Source organism: Lethenteron reissneri, chromosome 64, assembly GCF_015708825.2.
Source record: "Lethenteron reissneri isolate LAM-NWPU_2019-01 chromosome 64, ASM1570882v1, whole genome shotgun sequence".
NCBI classification, from domain to species: domain Eukaryota; kingdom Metazoa; phylum Chordata; class Hyperoartia; order Petromyzontiformes; family Petromyzontidae; genus Lethenteron; species Lethenteron reissneri.
This window is the reverse complement of record NC_083842.1, coordinates 1,619,450-1,632,381: the sequence shown is the minus strand read 5'-3', so window position 1 is coordinate 1,632,381 and position 12,932 is coordinate 1,619,450. Positions and strand designations below refer to the sequence as shown.

The 12,932-nt window shown below is 42.3% G+C and overlaps 1 protein-coding gene across 1 annotated transcript; it reads right to left on the bottom strand.

Annotated features, from left to right (window-relative positions):
- Positions 1-491: 491 nt before the first annotated feature.
- Positions 492-5,484, bottom strand: RPS17 (ribosomal protein S17). The gene is made up of 5 exons (XM_061577356.1): positions 5,329-5,484; positions 4,938-5,089; positions 2,540-2,645; positions 733-798; positions 492-607 (listed from the first exon to the last, which is right to left on the bottom strand). The coding sequence occupies exons 1-5, from the start codon at positions 5,329-5,331 to the stop codon at positions 533-535; spliced, it is 402 nt and encodes a 133-aa protein (XP_061433340.1). The 5' UTR covers positions 5,332-5,484; the 3' UTR covers positions 492-532.
- Between the last annotated feature and the right edge of the window lie 7,448 nt (positions 5,485-12,932).

The following is a 12,932-nucleotide window of genomic DNA, read 5'->3' as shown; positions in this document are numbered from 1 at the left end:
ACTCAACGTTTAATCTACTCACGCCGGCTTGTGCCCACCCTCAGTTGAGCATATTTGCAGAATACACCACGCCAGCCGTTGACCCTGGCCATTGACCAAGCAACCCAACGTTCCTACCAGCTCCCTCCGCAGGAATGTTTGTGCTGCATCTACCCATTACGGTCATGTAAACTGCAGGGGTCAGGGGTTCAATACTGCACACATGCTTTTATGCAAATAGCTATTTCTCTTCTTACACCTCATCTGAATGCATCTCCAATCCCCGCTTCCATCACGTACTAATACATTTATTATCAGAAAACATCCCCCTATTAGGCTAGTTCATTTGCAAAACCAAACCAGCTCAGTTCTCAGTTGTTATGAGCAGTGAGGGCACCAGGGTTTCCAATTGTACTGAAAACAGTTGGTCCCCAATCCGACTTGGTAATACTGTAGGGCCCAACTGCATGCAAATGTACAAAGCACTTTGGCTGAAAAACCACCACACCAAATGAGATTTTCATTGTTTTATTTTTCACAACATGAATGCGTTTTAGATCCGCGGTGACCGGAAGGCCATGCCCAGAATCGGCTGAGTGACCTGCAGGTTGGGCAGGTTTCCAAAGTCCTGCAGGGATAAAGTGGGGAAAAAATGGGCATGATCACCATTGGTGCAAATTCAATAATAAACGTGCAAAAATACACAATTACATTAAAATTCACTCAGCTGCACGAGTCATTAAAGATTCTTACCAGCACTTTCAACATCTCCTTGGTGTCCGGATCAACCTCAATCACTTCATGGTCGAGGGCCGATACCTGATGAGAAAGGAGCGGTACATTAGGTTAGAACATCGTAGCTGAATAACTCGGTGCCGGTGTTGCAACCTGTGAGACGCTGGGTTCAATCCAAGGTTTTCACCAGAATAGAAACTTGGTTCGTTTGAGGTCTCAGTGAATGACCATAAACCACATGGCTTCATATGCTTCAGACCTAAAAAGCATAGGTATTTGGCAAATCTTTTCAGTACTGAAATTATTGAAATCCAAACGTTTTTCACTTAATTAACTTGAATAGTCTATTTCTGATGTCTTCAGTTTGAAAGTTCACCCAATTATGAAAACATTACCAAGAGTACTATTAAACGCTTATGTTCATTTGGCAACGAGTCAGTCATTTAATGATGCCATTAAAGTCACAACCAAGAGCAAAAGCTTGCCCAAGAACCCATTAAAATGACCCCTTGACCTTCCATCCAACTACCATGAAGCTTCTTTGAAAAAAGCATCCATATGCAAACCACCACAAATGCACCATTGTCCAAGCAGCTACTACTGGTGCTGTGATGGTGCTCTTTCATTTTCTTGACGGCCATCTATATATTTATACACAATACTGAGTAGCTTCCAAACCGTTTTTTTAAAGGGTTTATCATTTTATTCTTCTTTGATAGTAGGATACACATTTTTGAAGGTATTATTTTTAATCCTACCAATTTTTAAAAATTTGTTTGCAATGCTAATCTGGCCAATAACTTTTTTAAGAACTGCGAAGGCTGCTGTGCTTTGAAAAATAAGAACCACGTCTTTGTGGTTGCAAGAGTTGGCGATAGATACAAAGACCCGCAGAGGCAAACTTAGACAAACAAATGGAGATCCATTCATACATTTTTGGTTAGAGTTTTTTGGGGTTTACATCACACAAACATTGCCAACATGATCTGGTAAGTAAATGATCTTTGCATTTTTGTATACTTTCATATTTATTATGGGGGGGGGGTGGTCCCCACATCACCATGGACAATTGGTGTTCTACTGTAGAGTAAAAATATACAGACATTGGCTTATATGACCTGTGTTGTAACCGATGTCAACAGTAGCAAGTTACTAAGTACAGAGATATGAGATTAAAGTTCTATATATCAAGGATAACACCCAAGTCACAGATATTATAAGGATCTAATAAGCAAATAGGAGGTTCATGATCAAAGGAAGACTTCTTTCCAAGGAAAATATTTTGAAAATACTCAGGTGTAATAATACAAACATATCCAAGTTGAGAAATAGAGGCATCAACAAAAAAAATCAGATGTGAAGCAGGAACAATGGAGTCAAAATGGCATTGGTAAAGAAACACGACGAGTTTGCTTAAGCTGGAAATCATTTTGCCCAGTGTTAAGAACTAAACACTGAACTTTATACGAATTGCAAAAACAAATCCAGTTTTATACATCAAAGATACTGAATGGAAAATAAAGGTTTACCCTGTCATAAACACAGGTGTTTAGATGGTCAAACAACCAATTGTATGTTTGTTGAACTTCTTTCGCACCGTACATAACTGTGCTAAGCATAGGTGGAGGAAGACACCAATGAATGACTTATTTTTTTATCATTCAATATCTTGATACTGGCAAAAAGGGTCACACGTAGCTATCACCTTGAAGAGCCGACAACTGCTGGATAAAAGCAATTCTTTATGCTCTTTTACACCTACTGAGTCATGGACACTCCATGGTAATGTCACTGTGAACAACACGAAAGTAGTCCATGCATGTACCTCGGGCACGTAGTTGTCACGTCGCTCCCTCTCTTCCTCCTGCAACTTGATGGAGATGCCACGGACAGGGCCGCGCTGGATACGCTTCATCAGATGGGTCACATACCTGGGCACAGAAACCCAGTTCACAAATGTAACTCAACATAATCATTGGAAGTTGTGAAGACTAAACCAACATTAGATTAGCAAAGTCTCCTTCATATCTACATTTCCACATTAAAAAATAAGTATTTTTACACATACCACCAACCACAAGGATTTCTAGGAGCACCCAATATTCTGACGCATTTGTTCAATACAAGCAAACTCTGGAACATTTGCATCAATTATCAGCCAATTCCAATAATGTCTCATAGAATAACATGATTAAGAATGAGTAGATGTTGGGCATGCAGAACTAAGACCACAATTTAAATACTGATTGCAAAAAGATATGACTGGGATAAGGCTTAAAATTACTGGTATTATTGTACAACCTCTTGTCAATCCAAGGTTTTCACCAGAATTTTCAATGCAATATACTAACGGTACAAAGCTAGACTTCATTTAAAGCAGTTTATTATGATCCTGACAATGCATATTGCGGATGCTGGCTGGACATACAAAGTTTGAACGTCACATTTAAATTTGACTTCAAGCAACAACATTGTTAATTAATACCTAGACTCTCAAAATCCCCATTTAGGAACCAAATACAGCTTTAAAGAACCGACATATGCCATTTTAGAGAAATCTGGTGGCCATCTTGGGATATGGTCATCAAGGATTATTTGCCCCCATTTTTTTGAGTCCCTTAGCACCATGCTTAAATTGGCTAGATTGCTATTGTTATCCCTTCAAGAACGTTATCTTTTATTTAGGGAATCTTGTTTACTTCCTTACGTTTGCAGCTATGTTGATGTGGTTTCAATGCCCCTTGATATGCAGCAAAAATATCAACATGTTTCCCCACAAACATTGTTAACCCTAAAAACCTCGATTATCCATCCATAGAAAATGCAGTTAACTATCTCAATTATTTAGCATTGGCGTATATGCAGTTTAAGTATTGGAGGAATTGTGGTGTGGTGCACGGCACTTCGAACTAGGCAACTAGATTTGAATAATTGGCCACGGCTAACATTAATGACATGTAATATCAGAACTGGCCCTGGCCTCACCAACCCGCATTTACGAGCATGAAGTACGGTAAAAAAAACCTTCAGATTGATAAAGGGGCTGTAAAAGTCCTTACTTTTAAAGAAGAACATATAAGGCGTAGACTTCCCTACTGAGATATCAAAGTATTATGGTGATTCCCTAGCATTAAAGAATGGAACCATTCAATTATTTGACAAGTAAATACCTAACTTTCTATTTTCCGAGTATTCCCAGTTGGACGTATTACGTATACCGCACTTTGATCTTAATGCCACACGGCCTATTGCATTATAGCACCATTACAATTTAAATACAAGCATTATAGGTTACATTTTTCATTCAAATCTTGCAATATATATGGTTCAACTTTAGTGTACCATTCTCTATACGAAACTGTTTCATATAAAGGACTGCCTGCTAGATTATCAACTAGGCAGCTCTGCCATTATAGAGAAGCACAGCAACTAATCTGGTTAGGACGGCCCAGGGTACTTCTACGCATCGCACTGCGGCGATTCAACCACTAAGGGAGCGGATGTTCATCACAACGAACCGACACTCACACACGTGGGAGCTCCTTGGGGCTGACCGCACATCATTCAAACATTACCACCACGTGGGAGGGTTGCTAGGAACATTACCTACTTCACTAAGACGGCGAGTTAAAGAAAAAGACTAATTTTGTCCATGCAAATACTTTTATAATCGGTTAAGCCACGTTACTTTGTACCGCCATGACGCCCGTTGTCCTTTGTGTGTTAAGCCGATACTCTTTGGTTCTTTCGGTTAAGTCAAGTAGGTAGAAATAAAATAACCACGGCAAGAAAAAATTGCTGAAGTAGGCGAGAAAGCTGCCGTGGAAAGAGGTTAAATAGGCAAGGGGGGAATGAGAGGCCGATGAAGATCGCTTGCGTTGCGATGTTCTATTTAATTTCTACCTGTGACTTTACCAAAATAACCAAAGAGTATGGATTCCTGCAGTCACGAAAGCTTAAAATCAAGATTATCAACCCGATACTATACGCTGCACTGCACTGTTGGTTATGAAACCCACATCACAATGTGAGAACGTAGACCACGAACATCCCCGTTCTCTCTAAAGACAACCGTGCTTGTAAAAAAATGCTGCCTTTGTAAGTTAAAGCCTTTTCTCTCAATCCGACTTCTTATTTTAGATTTTTAGAATTTTAAAAAATCTATTTTCCGCGCGCGTCTCGGGCTTTGCTTCCTTCATCAATCCGACGGCGCCTGGGCCTACCCCGCGATCTTGTTACGGAGCGGCTTGCTGGGGATGATGGCAATCTCCTCGCACACGCGCTTGTTCGTGTGGAAGTCATTGCCCAGGCGGGTGTAATACTTCTCGATTATCACCCGCGCCGCCTTCTTGATCGTCTTGGTACGTACGCGACCCTGCGGGGTGGGGAAGAAGCAGAGAAGGGGGTGAGGACGGCGAGAATGGGAGGCTCCGAGTAACAACTCAACACGGAGGCGTTCGCTACACGCGCCGCGATGAAATAATGGGGCGCGAAGTGTAGCACGGTTGTGTTGGTGGCCGCGCGGCCGCCGCTGCGGGGTTTGCGGCGAGAGGCAGGCGTGGATGGACGCGGATGGCGGAGTGTAAGGCCGGGAGCGCTGCGAGAGGAACCCACCATGTTGCCTGCGCGCCGAACGAGAGAAGGGGCCGAGGTGGGCGCGGCGCGTCACCCGCGGTACCGAGGACCCCTCCCGCGAGCTGCCCGCTGGCAGTGCCTGTTTAAACATAAATATATCGATTGCTTTACAGATTTATATAACGGTTCGCTTCTAAAAAATAAAAAAAATCTGCACGAGCGTTCAATATGTTTTGGGGTAATGTACTATTGAAAAATCTTGATTATTGTATGAATGAGCGAATAATTTGGCGTAAGCACAGGCATATATTGGGCGACTGTGGCGTGCCAGAGCCTCGTGAGGACCCAAGGGAAAGTGTGCTTGAGAATGGCTCCTAAGCGCATGCGCACAAACAACCTCCACAACTACTACAGCAGTCGCCACTGCACCCACCACCACCAATACAGCAACCACTAAGGGGCCGGACATAAATGACGTCACGCACCTATGGGGAGGGGGGGGTCAGACATTTGTGACGATGTGTGACTAGGGGGGGGGGGGTGAGAAATGTGACGTCACATCAAAATGCGCAACTTTAAATAAATATAGACAACACGTTCTACTTAATTAAATCGATGTTTTAATAAATGTTTTCTCCTACAACATCAGAGTGCAGCGGCACATTAAATACGCACTACAATCACAACAATAGTTTAAAGCAACGGTCGGGAACCTATGGCTCGCGAGCCATATATGGCTCTTCCAGTGACGGCATATGGCTCCCAGACAATTTTGAGTTGAAAAAAAAATTGTTTTGGAACTGATTTTAAAATACTTGTGATATTGCTTAATAATGCTGTGTCATTTTAAAGTAAACAGAAATTAGTTTTTAATATAAATTTCACGGGTCACGCCTGCATGAAGCTCAACCTCACCACGTATGAACCAGACTACAAGGCCATCAGCAAAACCATGCAGCACCAGAAGTCGCATTAAAAGTAAGACATTTAATTTATTATACGTTAAAAATACTATATGGCTCTCAATGAAATATATTTAGAAATATTTGGCTTTTATGGCTCTCCCAGTCAAAAAGGTTCCCGACCCCTGGTTTAAAGCGATTTGAAACATGTGTGTGTTTTGGGGGGGGGGGCAGAGCTTTGTGACGTCATATTGGAAGGGGGTCTGACTTTTTGTGACGCCGAGTGACGAGGGGGGGGTCAAAAATCGTTCAAAATCGCGTGACGTCATTTATGGACGGCCCCAAACTTCAACAGTCAACTGGTACAGCACTGGGGCGAGCGGCAGGGTTGCGAGGGAACGCAGCGAGGTCACTGCGATGTGGCGACGCCACGATAAGGGGCCGTCCATAAATGACGTCACGCGATTTTGGACGATTTTTGACCCCCCCTCGTCACACGGCGTCACAAAAAGTCAGACCCCCCCCTCAAATATGACGTCACAAAGCTTTGCCCCCCCCCCCCAAAACCATATTTTCATTTTGAAAATTTAAAATGCTTCAAATCTCTTTAAATTATTGTTATTGTAGTGCGTATTTAATGTGGCACTGCATTCTGATGTTGTAGGAGTGTTGTTGTAACAATTAGTGTTGTTATAACAATTCTATATTTATTTAAAGTTGCGCATTTTGATGTGACGTCACATTTCTCAAACCCACCCCCCTCGTCACACATCGTCACAAATGTCTGACCCCCCCCCCCACAGGTGCGTGACGTCATTTATGGACGGCCCCTAAGAGTGATACGAGACCCGTGATAATCGAGTCGTCCGTTTTGAAAAATGCTGTATCGTGATTGTGGTGGATCGTTTCATTATAAAAAAAATCCTTTAATAATTAATGTTAAAAGAAATAACTTCTAAGAGCACGCACTATTTTTTGTACACGCTTTATTTTAACTCACTCTGTCTGTTGTTGTCGTTGTGTCTTCAAATCTTGTAACTCAATTTTAACCCACTTCCCAATGTGGTATCGACTGCAAACTTGGTATAATTATGTCATACTGATGACAATACTGTATTCTATCATTTTAAACATTATTTGTATATGTTATGTTTCGGCTTGGGTCTAATTGTCCACGCTCAACTGACGTTAGCTGTAAATCACCACGGCCCCTTACGTTATGGCAAGCTTCGGGGCCACTTCCTGGAGTTGTGGAGTTCTGCCATTACTAGTACACTTCATAAAAGCGTGTTTTTAAAAAAGTTATTTTAAATATGACTTATTATTCCGTCGGCTTGCACCACCAACATGATTTCTAACTGCCTTCTTTTGGGTTAAGTCGCGTAAAAAGATGCCGTAATCCCTCCTCCACCCGACAACAGATATGAGCTGTTAACAACAACCTGATGGTGCTGGATGTAATTTACACCGGAATGTCGTACTTATTATAAATGGTGTGAAATTACTCTTCCAATACCGACAGTGCTGCTGCTGCTGAAGCGGTAATACGTTTTGCACGTTTGATTCGCGTGATACTTTTATTCATTGGTTGTGTTGGGTGGAGAAGGGTTTATGACATTTGAAGACGATTTAACCAAAATAAACCAATTAGGAATACAAAATTACGATTAAAAATACCAAATACAGTTACGTGACTTTAGCGAAAGAACCAAAGAGTATGATGGATTCTTGGGTCCATCCATAGTCTAAAGATCCTGCTCTGAGACAACATTAGCGTTGATCACCATTTGCAATCCTGAGCAACTGGTATATCTGGAACCAACGTCTCCTTAAACAGCAGAAACTCTAAACTGCACTGCGCTCAAAACTGATAGACTGATGGAAAGGTGCATTGGTTAGTGATGAGAGAGCGCAGATGTGTGACAAATGCGCTTTGAAGATCACAATAGAAATATGGAAAAACGCACGTGGCCTTTGTGCATTATGCAAAACCCCATCAAGAGTTCCTGAAGAATTGCATTGTGGTTGTCTGAGGTTACCAACAAACTATTTTGAGCAAATATGACCGACTGACACCAGCAATGAGAAAGACGACAGACGAGTTTCATCCATATTAAGACTCATCAGTACAGTATAGTCACCAATGCTAACTGCTGCAATGCTTCACGTCTGGAAACCAAATATGTAGTTTCAACTTCTGAATAAAGAGGCCCATTAGCCTGGCTAATACCAACAATAATCAAATCTGTAAATGATGAAAGATCAAACCGGTCTACAGGTTGTCTATCTCACGTCTGCCTCTCAGTTATATTTGCTTAAATGTAATTTTGTGGTGACCTAAGACGACAGCTAAAATGAAATGCTTCAGAAATGACTATTGGTTTGTACAAAGGTTGAGTGCTTTTTGTACGCGTTTTTGCATATTTGAAATTTATGCATTGCCAGCCTGCACGCTTTTCTCTGTTATAGGGTTTGTCATAGATTTGATCACGAGTGACCCAGGCACAGCTACGCTACATCAAAAGTCAACCTCCTGACATCTGAACACATTCCTGCGGAGGGAGCTGGTAGGAACGTTGGGTTGCTCGGTCAATGGCCAGGGTCAACGGCGGCGTGGTGTATTCCGCAAATATGCCCGACTGTGAGGGCGGGCACAAGCCGGCGTGAGTAGGTTAAACGTTGAGTTTTATAAGGGCACCACGGGGTGACCAGCCCCTCCCCACCCAGCCCCACCCCTCCCACCCCCCACCCAGCCCCGCCCTCCCCACCCAGCCCCTCCCCACCCTCCCCACCCAGCCCCTCCCCACCCAACCCCTACCCCCATCCCTCTCCACCCAGCCCCACCCCTCCTATTTTTGGATGCCACGACGGACGGACACAATAATCCCCTGTGGGCTGGTGTAACCAGGAGGTTCCTACCAGTATATTGCTGTGGCTGTGGAGGCAGGCCCATTGCCATGGCGGTGGCAACTCCAGTTCGGGACAACAGGTAGCAGAAGTGGGATGTGCACTGATGGACAAAGTCATCACGTGCTGCAGCCAAAGAGATTTGAATTGTCCCTATATTAAGTTGATTCGATTAATCAGGCGAGAACTCATTTGCAAGAGGTGACGTGGGCCATTAACATGACAAGGGCAACACAAAATACAGCAATACAGCATATGTAAGACATCGTAGCAGTGTGCACATATATGCAACGTCACACAATCAGTTGACAAAAAAACTCAGACATGTATGCGTGTATGTGGCATTGATTAAGGTATGATTAGTGACCCTCCAGGTGATATAGATTGTTCAGACACTTAGTCATGAATAGTGGGAAAACTCCATAAAGAGTCCACGTGGCACAATTTTGGTCAAGGCATCGCACGGCGTATGGTCACGCAAGGAAGTGTGAAGTGGGCTTTACAAACCACACCGCATTCTTGCAATTTCAGTATGCCATTCATCATTCTGCTTGATGAAGGCTTCTGCAACATGCCCATCTCTCATGGTCCTGGAATTCAACAATCGAAATAGTATCTGCACGTATGTTGATGTCATCAAGAATGGACATCTTCTCGAGTGTGCTACCTTCCTTTGGCTTCCACTGTTCGTTAAGTCTTGATCAACGGGAACCATCACTTGTAGCGATGTGTACTGCCCAAGTTAACTTACCTTTATTAATAGCCAACGTGTCTCTCTTACGTGTGTGTTCTAATTTCTGACTCTCTCCCCTCTCCCTGGACACGTTTGTAGTTCCAGGAAAATGTGTTCTCAGTTTTCCTTTTGACCCTTGCCCCCTCATTCAACGCATCGAACGATTACTATGCTAGGTAATGCATAGTAACTATCTTTATTTTACATTATTAGACCTCCTTTGCCAGTACCAGAATATAATAATAGGGGTTTTACCCTTTTTTTCTGGCAACAAAACTGAAACCTTTTTTTACAAGGATTCATGTCTGCATTAACCACAATACTTGCAGTCAAATGCAAACAAAAAACACAATATGATAATATATGCATTGTCCTTGAAACTGATTGGTCCACACCAAGGGACGGCTTTCTTTTGAGCCTCGACCCATTGGGTGCTCGACCAGAGGACGCCAAAAGGCAGTACGCCTGCAAGTATTGTGGTTAATGCAGACATGAATCCTTGTAAAAAGGTTTCAGTTTTGTTTCCAGAAATAAGGGGAAAAACCTTATTATATCTTTATTTTGCTTGTAATTCATCTTTTGTGTTTCTCCAAATGCATATCTTCATCACGTTCATATATTCGCAAGGTGGGCCACTCTACAAGACACCTTTCTCGTTACTCATTCCAAATGTGCCAATCATCTCGTTTATGCCCCAATAATTACCTGCTCTTGTGTGCAGGGCACCCATCGTGCTGTTGGTATTAATTGAATACATGCTCTTTGGTTCTTTCGGTAAAGTCACGTAGGTGAAAAAAAAAACAATAACAATAAAATAAAAATAACTAAACTAAAATAATGTCATTTTTATTTTTGTTTTTTATTATTATTTATATTTTCACCTACGTCACTTTACCAAAAGAACCAAAGAGTATGTATCCTTGCAGTCACGACAACTTCAAATCTAGAATTAATTTAATACAATTCCAGTATTTGTATTCAATTCAGTATTGTGGGAGCCTTAGTGTAAGCTGAACAACTCAATCTGAAGAACTGCAAGTGAATACTAGAACGCTATGTATAACTCCCTGAGAGATTATGATTGCCACTCCTTCATAATTACTATAACATTTTTCCTGTATAATACATTTCATTGTTGCCACTATTCAGAAGTAAGCAGTCATCCCCCTTCTCATCTCTCTGTATTTCAATATTTTTCTATCCATTCACTTTCCAGTTTAACAAGGTTTAATTCACCAGAGTCTTTGTGTTGTATGTAGAGATGATCGAATCCTGAAGGTGCCCTGCTTGACCCAGTGATTCTAAGCGTCCCTTGCTCGTTCACCTGCCAAGCTGGTGGATCCAGAGCTGCTTGGGATTGGGGGACATGTTTTTGATGTGTCGGTCATGGGGGATTTGGCCATACTTCACCACACTGGTCAGTGCAGCTTGACGAATGGAACACATTTTGTCTCGCCTCTCGCCGAGTACTTGCCTGATATGAGTGCCCCTATTCAATTTCGATTTAAAGCTTTCGTGACTGCAGGGATTCATCTTCTTGGTTCTTTCGGTAAAGTCACGTAGAAGGGAAGTAATAAAATAATAAAAATAAAACACAATAAAATAATTCTCACGACGTTTCGGCTACAACGCAAGCAGCCGTCTTCAGGTGAAGAATGAGACACTGCCAAGATAGGAGCTTATATATAAGCTGAGTTGGAGGTGTAAGAAGAGCGCCTTAACAAAGGAATGTGCATATCAAGAGGAATTCAGCATATTCATGGGAAATGCGTAGGAGGTGGGCGGGGGGGTTTCAAAGTCATATTATGCCCATGCATTATGCAGGATCAGCAGCACCAAAGGGAGGGGGCAGGGGGTAGCATTAACAAAGGGAGGGAATGTTAATAGTATGTATAAGCTCCTAGCTTGGCAGTGTCTCATTCTTCACCTGAAGACGGCTGCTTGCGTTGTAGCCGAAACGTCGTGAGAATTATTTTATTGTGTTTTATTTTTATTATTTTATTACTTCCCTTCTACGTGACTTTACCGAAAGAACCAAGAAGATGCCCCTATTCAGTAAAGATACTCCATTGCTGGATGGAAGCCTCCCCAAGTCATGTTAGTCGTGGGGAATATCTGTATTTCGCTACGCGTGTCAGTGCGGTTTGGTGAGGAATGGCCCAAGGAGGGAGCGTGCATGACTGGTTCAGATATCACTCACAACTGATGTTAGCCATGGCGAAGAATTGAACTTAGTTACTGGGTTCGTAGGGCAGTGCACTATCCATGCGCCACCACTACCCCTATCTTAAAGTTACTATATTTTAATATCACAATTATGACTTCAATTGTAATTTCACTCTAATAATTGTTTCTATTGGAAAAAAACAAAATTACATGAACATTTAATTATTCCCCACTGATGTACTAATTGGGCTGCTTTTAAGTTACCACTTTTGATTGTACTATATAATGTAATTGCAGGGCTGTTGACTTTTGCACGAATTGTACTCAACTGTAGAATGTCTTGTAACAGAAGGGTCTTCTAAAATATGACTCTATATAGACATTCATTTAATTGGGATTATAATACTGTATGCACATTTACAGTTTACAAACTGTTATTCCAGTATATGTATGTTCCACAAAACGTCGGGAGTTACACGATAACATTCCAAGATCTTAAACCTGCTGGAATGCGGTTATTTTGCATGTGCGAGGAAAGTCCGTGGAGAAAACCCAAGCATATGAGTGGTTAAAACTCAAAGTTGGGTTAATTAATCCACTTTCTGTACTGCGATCCAAGGCCGTAATCATAATATATATTGGGGGGGACACATCCCCCCCCCCCAATATTCAAATATGCTCAAAATGTCCCCCCAAAATAGTGCTATAAACAATATAAAAAAAACATTTCTATGCTATGTAAAACACATTCCTGCGGAGGGAGCTGGTAGAAACGTTGGGTTGCTCGGTCAATGGCCAGGGTCAACAGCGGCGTGGTGTATTCCGCAAATATGCCCGACTGTGAGGGCAGGCACAAGCCGGCGTGAGTGAGTTAAACGTTGAGTTTTATAAGGGCACCACGGGGTGACCAGCCCCTCCCCACCCAGTCCCACCCC

Coding starts and splice junctions, on each gene's coding strand:
- RPS17 (XM_061577356.1), bottom strand. Junction 2,646..4,937: donor CTCCGTAACAAGATCGCGGG/GTAGGCCCAGGC, acceptor TTCTGTGCCCAG/GTATGTGACCCATCTGATGA. Junction 608..732: donor AGGAGATGTTGAAAGTGCTG/GTAAGAATCTTT, acceptor TTATCCCTGCAG/GACTTTGGAAACCTGCCCAA.